Below are 16,321 nucleotides of genomic sequence, written 5' to 3' on the forward strand. Positions count from 1 at the left end.
CTGGCTTTGGTTGCATTCTCCCCCAGCGCTTTGTATCCTCTGGCAAAAAGCGCTATATAAATACAGTTATTATTATTATTATGTACTTGCAGCACTCCATTCTCCAATGTAAAAAGGACTGCTTGGATTTTATGTGCATGAGTTACAACGTGCTTGAGTTAGCACAGAAACATTGTCAGTGCCCTCCTGTTGCTGAGCAGAAGTCACTTCAGGTGGTTTGTTTCACTTGCTAAGGATGATCTCAATCGCTGTATCGGGATCATAGCGTGGCTCATCATCCCTATCCCAGAATGCATTGGGAAGGGTCCACAGCCTCTCCGACGGGAAGAGGTGAATGGACGTGTCGTTGAAAATGTCCGGAAAGCGGAAGTTATTTTTGACCGAGACTTCCCTTGTGTGGCGTATAATCTGAGGGGGTTGAGAGTTAAAGAATGCTAAGATTGAGGAACACATTATACAAAGCTATTCTCAAAAGGTTCTTATGTTTTGGCTGTGACTCTAAAACAGTACTTTTCTATGGCTATGGATTTTCACTGAAGTGTATCCAATTCAAAAACCATTTGAAGCCTTACCCTTAAAAGTCGTTTTGGACCTAGCCTCATTTGCCTGTTTCTGTCATTTGTAGCATGATATGGGATAGAGGGATTGGGGCCCTGTATAGTATGTATACACTACAAATGACTACACAGTCCTTCTGATTTGAAAATCACAGGCGTGTGGAAAAAGGCACACCTGGATTTTTCTCGGCGTGTGTTTTTTTTCTAGGTGTGTGATTTTCTAGGTGTGTGATCTGTGGTCCAGGGAAATTTAGGCGTGCAATTATTCACACTTCTCAGGAAGCTTTTAGGTGTGCGATGGTGTGGGGGTGTGATAGCACGCCTCAAATCAGAAGGACTGTACACACTAATACAGAACATTACAAATACAATACAACACAATGAAATAAAAGCATAGGGGATTACTGCATGATTGTAAAGCAAGTACATGTACATGTACTATAAATACTGTACAACTATTACAAAGAAACATGTACAGTTTGAAACAATATTGCCAACAGACTTTTCTAAAGGCCCAAGGTGAATCAAGTGAACACAAAGAATTTCTTTCTTGAGACATCGGAAAAAATATATCTTTATACATTCGCTGATGTAGGGGGGGGGGTCTGGGGGGACCGTAAAAACCCTTTTGGGAGAAAAACGGGAAAATTCTCATCCGGCTCATTACTATGGCAGCCAAGTTTGTTAACTCTGTAAGTCAGCACAGATTTATATTTGTATAGTCAGTGAAGGCAGTGAAAAAAAAAATACTCGCATAAATGCAGAAATAGTAATGACTGAATGTTGTACGTAGTTCAGATTTGAACGTGGTTCGAGAAGTCATTAGTTCTCAACTGTACCGGTACATGCACATTATTCCATATCATTGTTACAGCAAAGCTCGAGGCATAACATTCTTTTTTCCCAAAAGGAATCTGCAGTGTCATGGCAGTGGATTGCTTAGTTTCATGAATCTGAATAAGTGGCGTGAACGGATTTTTCATAAACAAAGGAGTCGTTTTGTTTAAATACATTTGTAAACAAGAATAGCCTTTTTATACTCCATTCTTTCAGAGAATAACATCCACTTAACTCCACCAGTCGATACGTTTGCTAGACTTAAGAATGTACACTTCAGGATTATCTGCGGCACTCTTTTCAGACGTTTGTTAAGAATATTGTCATGAGAAGTGTACCGTCCCCCCCCCCCCCCCCTCCCCAAACAGTACCGCAATAATCTAAAGATGACGTAACTAAGCTAACAGCTAAAAGAGAGTGCAGGCTGCTTTGGGGAACGCAGTCAAGGATTCTGTTTAGCACACCTAGTTTAGAGGAAACAGTTTTTTTGCATAGTCATTGTGCTACCGGAATCTCAGGAATTCTTTTGAGATACCTAGCTAGGGGGGAGGTGTTAGGTAACAATTAGTCTGGAGTGTGTATAGGGAGATCGGGGTACTCCTCTGTCCCATATCGTATTGGTTATAGTCTCAGTGATTTCATAGTTTCGTTCATGTATACTGTAGCCGATACATAATTAACAATTGTTGACTGCTGTGATTTGGGATATGACGTTTTGAACACCCGAGGGGCGCAAAGCACCTGAGGCAAAACTGAGGGTGCTTTGCGCCCCGATGGTGCTCAAAACGCCACATCCCACATCACAGCCGTCAACAATTGTTTTGCTATACTTCTGTCTTGGATTCTTTGGATTTTGATGTTAAAATCACGAAAACAAACAGCAGTAAACACAACAATCATGACAATCGAACGGCAACTCACATGCATGTTGCGTGCTCGAAACAGCTGATCGTCTGCTCCCACTCATGTGTGAAGACATGGTGAAAATAGCGTGGGTACCAACGATACAGGCGTTTCACACCGTAGGTACCGTACGTTCAAAGTCTAGTCATAGCATGTACATGATATCCCACACGTTTTAGGACTTTTTATAAACTTAACACGTGATCATTCTAGGCCAATGATAATACAGTATTCAAGACAGAGGTACATGTATAATAATCAGAGTTATTTGAGGTGGCTGTTTCAACCTGAGATTATGACTCAATACAATAAAGAAACAGAAAAATATGAGAACAGAACAGAGGTATTAATTCTGAGAAGCATCCTGAACTTCTTTCAGCGTCATTCTATACATATAAGGTCCACTTTTTATCCTGTCCCTGTTACATCCGACAGCTATGATTATACAGTTTTAATGCACTCCTTAATGCAGCTGTCCTCCAAAGGCAATTATGAATAGCAAACTACCTACCCAACAAAAATAACATTTGAAGTCATTCTTAATGATACAATGCTCCGAGGTAAAAAAATTCAGACTTTGGACCTTAAGTTTTAGACAGACCCTTCACTCAAATGAAAGCTTTCTCAAAGGATACTTGTTGTAGGTAACTAAAATCTTGCAACACTCGGCTTGGCAATCTGAAATTTGAATAAAAATGTTGGATTGAGTACAATGAATACATTTTCTGCGATTTGCATCAACATGAATGATAAACCAATGACAATACTGTGACCAGTTTCATATAATTTCAGAATAAATTTGGCGAGCGGCCAAAACAATTCAGGAAAACATCAAGTTTTTTTTTAACCCTAACTGCCCTGAATCCTTCAAAATCCTCTTTGCCAAAGTTGAGGAATTTGGAGGATTGAGGTTACATGGCAAAAGTGTGTTACTGATTTCATAAATTGTGTAGGATGCACTTTGTCAAGGTCTTGGGCCAGACCTTGTGTTGTTTTTGCTCAGCCATGCATAGTCCTGGATTATGCTTGAAATCCTCCGTACTGCTCCAGGATGTCACTGGCCAAGTCTCAACATATTGACAGTCACTGCCGCAGGATTATGCAGGATTCACCCCTCCACAGACCATATTCAAGCGATAATGAGCGGAATTTGCAGGATTGAGGCTACTCATGCTATTTTTTCACGAGGCCAATTGGAGGATTTTGCAGGATTGAGGCTATCATCCTAGCAAAAAGGCCTAGGGAGTTAGGGTTAATTATTGATACCAGAGGTTAGGAATATTGGAAAATATTAAAATTTCAGGAAATAAAATTGGCAAATTTTGTCACTCTTGGAAAATTTTCAACACAAAGTATCGCATGAATGATCAATGAAATTATTGAATAATGTTCTTGCCTTTCTTGAATATTGTTGAAGCTGTTGCCAATGATGACGACATTTGCTAGTCCCTTTATACTCCAGTTAGCCCATAGCAAGTTGTTGTACAGTGGCTTGCCGCAGTGAGGCATGTAGAAGAGTGTTGGCTCAGTAGCTGTCCTTTTACACTCCTGTAATTCAGGCCGAAAATTATTAATTTTGCTTTAAAGGGAATATACAACATTTGCAAACATCGAAAAATAAAACTACCAAGTTTTTACGAAATACCTTACTAGGATGTTGGTTAATGACAGTCTCAAGCATTTTGTAAAATTATGGCACCTGGTGTGAAGTTATTTACGAGAAAATGGTATTTTTGTATACATTTCCAACAGTGGTCGGCCGACCAGCGTTGGAAAAACCCAACTATTTTTCAACTACTGCTCCAAATTTACCATTTTTTCAGTCAAATTTTGTTTGCTATTGGTAACATGTTCATGAACGGGTGCAGGCCAGCTAGACTGGTTCCCTTGCCTTACAATTTTCCCTCATCTATAAATTGATCCATTTTATCTTTTGTGGAGTCAGGGAACCAGACTACTTGAACATTTTTGTTTTTCTTGGTTTTTCCAACCTTTTCGAACATAAAACTTCAAAAATGTCAGTGTAACAATATTTGATCAATTATACTAACCCCTCAAATAGTTCATTTCCGAAAATTACAGCAAAAGCCAATGATGTACATTCCCTTTAACTTTAACTGCCCTAAATCCACAAAAATCCACGAAGCTGAATTGCAAATGATGATAAGCCACAATATTTCAATATCTTGTAGTTGCAAGAAGATAAATCCTTACCATTCACAATGGATCCACAATTTACTTGCTAGACAAAACCTCAACAGAAAGATACACCTACATGTAGCTTGAAGCCTTTGCAAAATGTGTGAGCTTATAAGTCCAATGTGTTTCGGGTGAAATTTGTTGGTGTGTAATTCCAGTGAAATGCAGATTTTTTTTCATGAGCAGAGGGTCACTTGAATTGTAAGGAGGAAACAGAAATTTACAGGTTGGTGCTCTACCTCAATACGAAACATGACGACTTGCAAGTTTTCTTCGAACACAATTTTGACAACGCAATTAGGGCGCGTCTCGATCAATTCATATCAGGGACGAATTCTGGACAAGTTGTGGACATTGCATCAGGTATAAGTTGCAGGATTATGAACAACTTCCCCGCTATCTTCCCTTCAATGAAGTTATCAGTATTGGTGAGTCAAGCAGCTGCTGATGAAAATTTTCCCGGAACATGTCTGGGACAAATGCAGAGCTTCTTCCGTACAAAGTGAATGTTTCTACCCGCAACTTGTCCTGAACTTGTCCGGATACCACTTGAGATGGGCTCTAAGATGGACAAGTTACAGCACACATCATCTGTCAAATATCACTTGCTAAAGGCACTCACACGACATCCATTTTGAGAAAGTAAATTTAAGAACATACAAGTAACTTCTTATTTCGGGAGAACCTGTAAATTTCCGTATAGATAATTCGATGGAGCACAGTGGTCAATTCTCTAAAACTAGATCTTTAACTAGATTACATCTCATCCAAAGAAAACACTTTCTTTCCGCAAGTGCCACATGATTCGGGGTTCCAACAGGAATCTTCAAAGAAATTCTGTTGGTTTTCCATGACTTTCCACAATAGCTTGGAATTCAAGGATTTTCCAGGATTTGTTGGAACCCTAATTATTGCTGTACAATGTACATATACACCAATATTTTGAACGTCTTACCTCATTCTGTGGGATAATCTTCAGGCCGAGACTCATCAGTACTTGCATCTCCTCAGCTGTGAATCTTGGATCATACAAATGGCAGTTAGACGACTTCACCTGTTGGTTATAGATTTTAGTGTTTAATTGCAGCCTTTCTTTTCAGGCATAACAATTTCTTCTAACAGCCTTGAACATATAAAAGCAATTTCGCATTCATAAAATTGAATCTTGAATTTTGTGTCACAAGGAAATTAAATGACATTCGTGAACAAATTATAATAAAGACATGACTTTGATACAAAAAACTCTCTGCCTCTTTTCAATTTGTAAAGACAACCAAGTTTGTTTTTTTACACTGGTACCCAACAGCATTTACCTTCAGGCTGTCACAAATGAGCAGCAGCAGAGCCAGCTGGTACCTCGCAATAGCACAGTCTGAAAAGTTGCCAAGTCCATAACACACTACTATCTGCACTGGCTGGCCGAAGACCTCAGCACTGGCTTGACCTGTGACCTCACCACTGGCTTGACCCCTGACCTCACCACTGGCTTGACCCCTGACCTCACCACTGGGTTGACCCGTGACCTCAGCGCTGGCTTGACCCTTGACCTTTGTGACCTCATCTCTCAGGTCACCCAAGAATCCGTCTTCAGAGCTACTGCTTTCGAGTTTTGAAGTCGGACCAATATTTGAGGAAAATTTCTGGGCATCCTTGTTGCAGTCTGTCCGGATAGAAAGCTGTTCATCTTCACCATATTCTGGACATGAAGTTGTTCTCGGTCCAACATCTGCACCATCTAGTAAGTTTCTGGGGGAACTTTCCAGGACTTGAAAAACATTAGATTGTGTTTCTGGCGAAGGGCTTGCTTGTTCGTGACTCTCGTCTGTAATATTCACATTGCCCTTTTCAGTCAGGGCCGTGCTCAATTCTTTCAGACTTTCAAAAAGTGACACTGCAAGGCAAAGGATGGAAGCAGAAAGAGTATTTAATATTTTGTTATTACAACAGCTTTGCATACTTATTGGAAATAATGATTTCTCTTTTCAGATATTATACTGTGATGCAGTTTACTAAACTAAGGGTGAAGAAAGTTACTCATTTCAAACACTTGAACAAACTGCACTTTTGAAGCAATTAAAGAACAAGTTGGGCAATTTTTACTTGATATTTTTTTTAAACTAACAAGCAAACCAAGTACCATGATACTACAACAAAACACTTTCTTTATCACTACATGTATTTGACAATGAACACTTTTTTTATCTACAAACTCACATTACTAGCTTCGTAACAAGAAAGTAAACAGACAGATAATCTATTGATGTTAAGATTTGTTGAATTATTATTTCATATCACATCTTTGAAATAAAACATATACTTGCCTCGAAAGATCCTATAAAATTCACTAATCTGCAATTCGTCCCTGCGAAAAGAAATCATTAAAGTATTGGATTAAATCACTAAAATAAAAAAAAAACCAGCTGAAAATGAAAATCCTTTCCCCTTGAATTACATGCAACATCTTAAACTGTACTCCTAGAACTATGAGGCTCCACGTAGTGGAGCCTCATAGGTTCAGAAGCCCGCAAAATTGTTGTCAGCACAAAACACTAATTAAGTACAAAAACGTCCATCCCAAGCAGGCCGTTTTCCACAGAACCGCTGCACAGTTTGCCCCTAAACTCCATACAATACCTCATGACATACTCACGTTATGTGCACCCAACAAACATCGGTGGATTCTGTCTGTTTTTCGGCAAAAATGATGAAAAATATGCCCTTTCTGCACTGAGCCAACCTAACACTTGAAACGAGCACGCGTGCAGAATGATCGCAGTTATTTTCGGTTCGATCGCTCGGAGCGCGCCGCGGGGGGTATGGTGTAGGAGCGGAACGATAGTATGCGCATGCGTACAAGTGCAAATACGTACCCCCCGCGGCGCGCTCCGAGCGATCGAACCGAAAATAACTGCGATCATTCTGCACGCGTGCTCGTTTCAAGTGTTAGGTTGGCTCAGTGCGGAAAGGGCATATTTTTCATCATTTTTGCCGAAAAACAGACAGAATCCACCGATGTTTGTTGGGTGCACATAACGTGAGTATGTCATGAGGTATTGTATGGAGTTTAGGGGCAAACTGTGCAGCGGTTCTGTGGAAAACGGCCTGCTTGGGATGGACGTTTTTGTACTTAATTAGTGTTTTGTGCTGACAACAATTTTGCGGGCTTCTGAACCTATGAGGCTCCACTACGTGGAGCCTCATAGTTCTAGGAGTACTTAAACTGCATTTCTAGAACATGATGTAACCTACTTAAGGTCAATCAATGTTTGTTTTTTTAGGCAGGATAACTTAAATTAATGTAATACTTTTACTTTATGCTGTTTTTTTCCCTTCACATCTCAGTGAAGGTCAGTCATTGCAAAAATGATAAGACATGAATCTGGGACTGAAAAACATTTCCAATTTTGTTAGGAAATTTTGTTAAGAAAATTTCCTTGACTCTCCATAGACCATGCACACTATCGCAGAACTTGGCGTCAGGTTCCAACATTCTTTCCATTTTCTTAACTCTCCATAGACTTTGTACACAATCGCGGAAGTGGCGTCAGGTTGCAACATAACTTTTTGCTGAGAGCTATGAATGGTTCAGGCTTACGGTCACACTAGCTATGGACCTTACCTAGAGATTGGAATGTATTGTTAATGGTCAAAAATGTAAATCAACCATGACCAAGAGTTCTGACTCCTTCGGTTCATTGCCCTTAGCCCCATAAATGTGGCCTATTTACTGGACTGCCTCCGTAAACATAGGCCACACATCCACATGTACAAAAACGTGTCGACTTTGCCAAATTTTGATTTTCACATTTAGGCTTACTTTGTAAGGTTTTTTTGCTTTAGAAGCATTCTCACCCTCTATATAGGCTAATCAGAAAGTGCTGCCTTTTCAGATGTCCACTTTTCGTGACATTTCCAGATACATTTGCACACGTTTGCGTATCAAAATTTCAACATGAAATTTCACAAAAATTAGACATCTGAAAAAGGCAGCACTTTCTGATTAGCCTATATAGAGGTAGCCCGACTGCGTCTGGCCGTACAGTACTATCGCAAGCTCTGTAGTACGGCCAGACGCCCGATGCTTCCACAGAGACTGAATTTTGTTGGCCGCCGATGTAGCGATTTTGCTACATCTTTCGATCGCGATTATCTTTTCATCCAGGACACACATTTCCAAAGTTAAGGTTCGTAGTCGTAGAGCAACTCATACCTTTTCGAAAAAACGTTGTTTGGTCTCAATATTTTCATCCATCTGGCCACAAGACAAATTTCAGTCATCAGATTCCACAAATATCGTCCCCCATGCGATCCCCCATGCGATTTCAAAATGGCGGCCGCGCTGTAATGTTGCAATATGCAGGCGCGCCCGCACAAACTCATGAATATGCATAAACAGTCTGTGACGTAGACCGTGTTTTTGGACGTACGGCCCCGCCGCACGCACGTCCAAAAACACGAGGTCATACGTCACAGACTGTTTATGCATATTCATGAGTTTGCGCGGGCGGGCCTGCATATTGCATACATTACAGCGCGGCCGCCATTTTGAAATCGCATGGGGGATCGCATGGGGGACGATATTTGTGGAATCTGATGACTGAAATTCGTCTTGTGGCCAGATGGATGAAAATATTGAGACCAAACAACGTTTTTTCGAAAAGGTATGAGTTGCTCTACGACTACGAATCTTAACTTTGGAAATTTGTGTCCTGGATGAAAAGATAATCGCGATTGAAAGATGTAGCAAAATCGCTACATCGGCGGCCAACAAAATTCAGTCTCTGTGGAAGCATCGGGCGTCTGGCCGTACTACAGAGCTTGCGATAGTACTGTACGGCCAGACGCAGTCGGGCTAATATAGAGGGTGAGAATGCTTCTAAAGCAAAAAAAACCCTACAAAGTAAGCCTAAATGTGAAAATCAAAATTTGGCAAAGTCGACACGTTTTTGTACATGTGGATGTGTGGCCTATGTTTACGGAGGCAGTCCAGTAAATAGGCCACATTTATGGAGCTACATTGCCCTATGCCCTACCCCTCAGGCCAACTCGCCTTTAGTATGTTAAATGAGGCTCTGCGCTGTACTACTAGTGTGACCCGTCATTATTGTTGGCATATCCTCGACGCCTCGACCCTCTATAATATGCGCAGGTAACGCTTGCAACGCGCGCACGTTGTCACACGCGAGTGCGTAGAAATAGGACCGCGTAGCTTTAGGGCTAGGGCCGGGGGTCTGACAATAACAAAACAAGCGACCTACCTAGCAAGTAAAATTTTGTTTTCGACAACCGCTTTGTCAACGTTTCTGCCACTTTCTATGCTCTGAACAATCTTGAGGTTGTCATGGCTTTCCTCCCTGACAAAACTTCTCTCACTTTGTGCAAAAGTGGGCGTTTTCCCTCGCCTTTTTCTGCCCACTAACGTGAACCCGTCTGCATCTCGACCGTCACTCATTTCTAATTCTGCAGGCGTGACACTTGACCTTTCGAGGTAGCTATCATTCAAAAACGGGGTGCGCTGAAAATGAATAACAACAGTTACGAATGCATTCCCTCATATTTCCATCTACTCATTGTTAAGTTGAGACTTAAAAAAAAAAATAAGAATTATATATTGTAAGGGAAATATTGATGAAAATATCTTTGAAAATATAGAATTAAATATTCAATATTAAAAATTCAACAACCATTTTCCCCCACTGTCTAATTATGGACTATCCCGTGTCAAATGGCGCGATCGTTGTGACATGTGCACGTGCCCAGCAAGTGCAGTGGCACCTGTTGCTATTTACCTAGTACCTAGCCCAGGTTGGACGACGTCTTCGTAGCATTGCGTGTACACAACGGAGTCCATCCTGGGCTACCTAGTACCTAGCTTACACACGGGCCATTTTCTGAAAAGAACTACAAGTCCAGCTTCATCAACTTTCGCTAAGTAGCAGTGTGTACACTGTACACAAATAAAATCCCCCCCCCCCGTTCGCGTTGCCAACATGACAAGGCAGAAAATACAAGGAGCTATAAAAATGAAAGAGCAAAACAAGTGTAGGCCATACTTGGTATTAACTGGCTAGGGGAAGGTACGTAATTTTGCATTTATGGTTTTTTCTATTGGTAGGGGGACCTTACAAGTTACAGCTTGAGTAACTCCAGCAGATGTGAATTCCTGATGAACATGTCAGGAGTTACTCAAGCTACATGTACTTGCCTGCTACTTCAGAAGGCACCTTTCCGCTTTAACTAGGACTCTACGAATCGCCTTTTTTAACATTTGGAGATGGTCGGCCTAATCCTACTATCGCCCGACCATCTCCAAATGTTAAAAAAGGCGATTCGTAGAGTCCTAGTTACTGGGACTACTTTCCGCTAATGGAAAGGTGCCTTCTATTCTAGAATGTAGTACCATGGAGGAATACTCCATGGTAGTACCATGGAGGAATAAGTAGTAGTAGGCCTACGTAGTAGTAGTACTAGGCCTAGCCTAGCCTGCCTAAAGTACGAATCGCCTTTTTTCATTTGGACATGATCGGGCTAGTCTATAGTATCTATTATTAATCCCCAGACATGCCAGACCATGTCCAAATTTAAAAAAAAGGCGATTCATAGAGTCCTAGTTGCTGGGACTTTAGCTTGATTAACTCCAGCTCCAAATCCAATGCTGCCAGAATTTGACATAGAGCTGGAGCTAAAACTATGATTCTAAGACTAAAAGAGGCCCTAAAATTACTCTTTTTATCTGTATCACAAAAATGGTCCTTTTCCCCTCTAGTGTCCCAGCCCAGATTCCAAAAAGCATACGTCAATATGTTTAATGGTACTTCTAGAAATAGAATAAAGGCACCGCTTGTTAATAATGAGAGGTGCCTTCTACTATGTCTACTAATTCTAGAATCTGGGTTTGGATCAATAGAGGGAAAAAAAGACCATTTACATGATACAGATACAGAGTCCCCATTTTTAGGGCCTCTTACTAGTATCTACAACATAGTTTTAGCCCCAGCTCATATGATGTTGAATTCCTGATTAGCACTGGAGCTGGAGTTACTCAAGCTAAGACTATAGAGCCAACATGGCCAAGACTCGTGATATTTTGTGAAATCTGCTCTTCAGTTGGCCAATGGGGTCATTCCATGTCAAAACACTCCCTAAATATTTAAAGTTTAAACCCCACCCCCTTCAAATTGGCAAATTGTGATCCCAGTATACCACATTACTAGTGGATTTAAAAGTAGGGATTTTTGGGTCCGTACAGTGTACTAGTGGATTTAAATCAAGGATTTTTTTGGTCCCTGAAATGTGGAACCATTGTTATACATGTAGTTCGGGCATAACAGCTGCCAAGGTTTGACTCAACTTCTTTCTTATTTAAATCTGACTCATTTAAAACTCTTTCTGGCTTCTCTAGAATCGTCCAAAATTGTCAAGATGCCGATGTTCGAGATCAACACCAATGCTAAGGTAGCAAATATTCCATCAAACTTTGTGGTGGACACTTCTAAAACTATCTCCGAGATGATTGGCAAGCCAGTGCAGGTAAGGGTGGTAGTTTTGAAGAGCAAACGTTTTCCAAATAGTCACTTTTTCAAAGTTTCACAGCTGAATGCATGAGCAAGAGTGCTATAATAACATCAAAACATTTAATCTGGGGGGGGGGGTTTGGGGGGGGGACAACTCTTTTACCCTTTATCCCCAGTGTATAGCATTTCCCCTTCTTTGTTGTTAAAATTGTCAAACTCAACATGAAGGCAACTTGGAATTTTGACACTGTTGTATCTGCATGTTATTTCAAAGGCAGTCCTGATTATGTCCCGCACTGAACACTCTCTTTCAAAGATGTTGTATTTTAAATGTTTTATATAATATGTGTAATGGCTAAACCTAACTGGCAAAAAAAAAACAGGTCTCCAATCTTTTTAGCAGTTATGTGTTCCTGTATTTCCCACCCTATTGTAGCAAGTTGCAGTGCGTTTGAACGCAGGACAGCTCATGGCATTTGGGGGTTCCACCGACCCGTGCGCCCTTGTCAGTATGAAGAGTATTGGCAAGATTTCACAGAATGAGAACATCAAGTATGCCAAAGTCATAACAGAAGTTCTGGGCAAGCTTGGCGTCAAACCCGACAGGTGTGTATATTATTTCTTTTTATGAAAAGGAAGTAAAAAGAATCTTGCCAGCGTTTCTCTAAATTGGCTTTACACATGCCGGTAGAGGGCGCCAGTGTTAAATTACAGGTCAAATCACAAGTCAAATATCCTGACGTCACCAGTCATATCGCAAGTCTCATATCACAAGACATATCACAAGTCATATCACAAGTCATATCGCAAGTCAATCGCAAGTCATATCACATGTCATATCACAAGTCATATCGCAAGTCATATCGCAAGTCAATCGCAAGTCATATCACATGTCATATACAAGTCATTTCACAAGTCATATCACAAGTTATATTGCAAGTCAATCATAAGTCATATCACAAGTCATTTACATGTCATATCACAAGTCATATCACCAATCATATCACAAGTTATATCACAAGTCATTTACAAGTCATGTCACAAGTCATATCACAATTCATATCACAAGTCATATTAACAGTCATATTACCGTCATATCACAAGTCATATCACAAATCATATTACCAGTCAAATCACAAGTTATTCACATGTTGTATCACAAGTCATATCACACATCATATCACCAGTCAGTCTTAATTCATATCACAAGTCAAATCACAAGTCATATCGCAAGTCACATCACAAGTCACGTCACAAAGTCACGTCATGAATCATATATTACAAGTCATATCGCAAGTCATATCGCAAGTCATATCGCAAGTCAATCACAAGTCATATCACAAGTCATTTACATGTCATATCACAAGTCATTTACATGTCATATCACAAGTCATTTACATGTCATATCACAAGTCATTTACATGTCATATCACAAGTCATATCACAAGTTATATCACAAGTCATTCACAAGTCATATTATCACAAGTCATATCACAAATCATATGACCATCATATCACCAGTCATATCACAAGTCATATTACCAGTCAAATCACAAGTTATTCACATGTTGTATCACAAGTCATATCACACATCATATCACCAGTCAGTCTTAATTCATATCACAATTCAAATCACAAGTCATATCACAAGTCATATCACAAGCCATATCACAAGTCATCCACAAGTCATATCACAATTCATATCACCAGTCATATCACAAGTCATATCACAAGTCATATCACAAGTCATATTTCAATCAATTCATATCGCAAGTCGTATTACCAGTCAAATTAAAAGTCATTTACAAGTCATATCACAAGTCAAATTACCAGTCAAATTAAAAGTCATAATACAAGTCATATCACAAGTCAAATTACCAGTCAAATCACAAGTTATTCACATGTCGTATCATAAGTCATATCACAAGTCATATCGTGAGTCATATCGCAGAGCAATCGCAAGTCATATCACAAGTCATATCACAAGTCATTCACAAGTCATATCAAAAGTCAATTCGAAAGTCATATCACAAGTCAATCGCAAGCTATATCACAAATCATATCACCAGTCATATCACAAGTCATTCACAAGTCAATTCGAAAGTCATATTACAAGTCAATCGCAAGCTATATCACAAGTCATAGCACTAGTCACATCATAAGTCATATCACCATTCACATCATAAATCATATCACAATTAAGTCATTCGCAAGTCCTATATCAAAAGTCATATCACAAGTCATCAGAAAAGGGGGTGGGGGTTCTGTAATGTGTGGAGTGTATTTGACATGAATATGCACTTTAATTCATTTCTTGTGTTTTGTTCCCAGGATGTACATAACCTTTACGAACCTGGCCAAAGACAACGTCGGATTTCAAGGAAACACCATTTTTGGTCTTGAGAAAGCTGCTGGTAAATAAAAGGTGATAATGGTGATAAAAGCAAGTTAGCGACCAATGGTAATCAAGAATTTGCTAGCTTGGCTGAGCAGAAATTAATTGACCGACCCATATGTTGTTTTTTTTAATGCAACTTAGTGTCCCATTAATTTTATTTTGAATTTTCGTTTTTACATTTTCAAAAAGGTTTTGGTGCCTTTTTGCTTTTTATGCTAATGCAAATTTCTATATTCATAAGCTGATGAAACCCCCCCCCCTGCAAAAATTCCTGGATCCGCCCCTGGGAACCTTTGCTGTTGTAAATTTCTTTTCTTTGGTGATTCATTGTCTTCTACATGGCAGTACACCAATGAGCAAACGTTTCGCACAAGTTTTCAATGAGCAGATGTTTGGGTTCACATTTAACAGAAGATGTCTAAACTGAATGGCATTTTCCTGAAAATCTCAATTCACGTTGCAATCTTTTCAAATGAACAGTGTCATGGTCGATTGGTCGTCCCTTTATCATTGTTCATCCAGTTACTTGAAACGTGACTTGTGATTGACTTGTGATTGACTTATGATTGACCAGTTTACAAGTCAGCGTTAAAGAACCATAACCCGTTTTAAACATTTTATTGGATTATTGGTAATCGTTTACATTAAAGGGAATATACAACATTTGCTTTTGCTGCAATTTTCAAAAATAAATTCATTTGGAGGATTAGTGTGCTATAGAAAATATTGTTAAACTAGCTTGTTTCACGTTTTGAGTTCGGAGATGCTGGAAAATCCAAGAAAATCAACCCGGTTGTCTGGTTCTCTGACCCCACTTAAGATGAGACGTTGCAACTTATAGACATTGGGAATTGTAGGGTGAGAGAATCAGTCTAGCAGGCTTGTACCCCTTCACAGATGTGTAATCAATTGCAAAGTTAATGCAGATTGACTAAAGATGAAAAATTAGGAGCAGTTTTTGAGGAAAAAAAAAAAGTTTTCTCCAACGATGGTCGGCCGACCAGCGTTGGAAAAATACAAGTTTTCTTGAAAATGTCAGCACACAAGGAGCCACAATTTTACAATTTGCTTTAACCGGTCATACAGTCCAGTAAGATATTTTGTTATAATTTGATCATTTCGTTTCTTGATGTTTGCAAATGTTGTATCTTCCCTTTAACAAAGCCAGTTATATGAACTTTACAAAATATACAAGTTAATTGAAGTTGTGTATTGGTATCAAATATCCTGAGATAATTTACATCCTGAGAAACAACACTGATGATAAATAAATTTATGCATCTTAGTGTTTTGAAACAATCAGTCTTATCCGTCTTAATACATGCATGATTGGGCCCTGTACTGTGAAAAGTAATGTCCCTTTGATGTAAAGTAATTGTGTGTTGTAACTGTGTATAATTACTAATTAGGTTTTTAAATTGGGATTATTTTTATTTTACTGTTTCTTGTTCTATTGTTAAGCCCTTTGAGGAATCTTTGATTCATATTGCGCTATATAAATGCTGTTTTATTATTATTATTATTATTATTATTATTATTATTATTATTAGAGACTTGTAAATCCCTGGAATTGTCAAAATGAATGTCTCTAAGAGATCATGTGAGCCTTCTGTGCATATTGTTGTACAAAAATATTTTGTAAACATGATTTTGGTATAAAATTCTCCTTGAAATCCTATTTTAGAATAAAAACTTGCAATACTTATTCCTAAAGCTTGTCTTTTTTTTGGAGGTTTTTGTTTGAAAGCTTTGTTGGCAGAGTAAGAGGTACATTATGTACATTTTGTGCAAAGATTTTTAACCATTTGTTCCTCCTGATACTGTTGCAGTTTAGTTTTAACGAGGACTCTGAAAATAATGCCCACATTTTTATACGGGGGCCTATTGTTTATCTTATTAAAACATTTAAATGA

At 39.2% G+C, this 16,321-nt stretch overlaps 2 protein-coding genes across 5 annotated transcripts; one reads left to right on the forward strand and one right to left on the reverse strand.

The window, feature by feature from the left end:
* Nucleotides 1–220: 220 nt before the first annotated feature.
* Nucleotides 221–9,965, reverse strand: LOC119728529. 2 transcript variants are annotated; one of them, XM_038200812.1, is made up of 8 exons: nt 9,755–9,965; nt 6,818–6,858; nt 6,020–6,387; nt 5,810–5,971; nt 5,452–5,550; nt 3,694–3,845; nt 2,933–2,975; nt 221–408 (listed from the first exon to the last, which is right to left on the reverse strand). In XM_038200812.1, exons 1-8 carry the CDS (start codon nt 9,946–9,948, stop codon nt 223–225), a joined length of 1,245 nt encoding a protein of 414 aa, XP_038056740.1. In that variant the 5' UTR covers nt 9,949–9,965; the 3' UTR covers nt 221–222. The 2 variants fall into 2 exon arrangements, with proteins under 2 accessions (XP_038056740.1, XP_038056730.1); XM_038200802.1 differs by having other exon boundaries at nt 5,810–6,387.
* On the forward strand, nt 9,741–14,634 carry LOC119728540 (macrophage migration inhibitory factor-like). 3 transcript variants are annotated; one of them, XM_038200832.1, is made up of 4 exons: nt 9,741–9,761; nt 11,899–12,026; nt 12,447–12,616; nt 14,342–14,634. In XM_038200832.1, exons 2-4 carry the CDS (start codon nt 11,919–11,921, stop codon nt 14,430–14,432), a joined length of 369 nt encoding a protein of 122 aa, XP_038056760.1. In that variant the 5' UTR covers nt 9,741–9,761; nt 11,899–11,918; the 3' UTR covers nt 14,433–14,634. The 3 variants fall into 3 exon arrangements, with proteins under 3 accessions (XP_038056760.1, XP_038056768.1, XP_038056752.1); XM_038200840.1 differs by lacking the exon at nt 9,741–9,761 and adding an exon at nt 9,900–9,984; XM_038200824.1 differs by lacking the exon at nt 9,741–9,761 and adding an exon at nt 10,293–10,573 and having other exon boundaries at nt 14,342–14,632.
* The last annotated feature ends 1,687 nt before the right edge of the window (nt 14,635–16,321 follow it).

This window comes from Patiria miniata, unplaced genomic scaffold, assembly GCF_015706575.1.
Source record: "Patiria miniata isolate m_02_andy unplaced genomic scaffold, ASM1570657v1 HiC_scaffold_1, whole genome shotgun sequence".
Lineage (NCBI taxonomy): Eukaryota > Metazoa > Echinodermata > Asteroidea > Valvatida > Asterinidae > Patiria > Patiria miniata.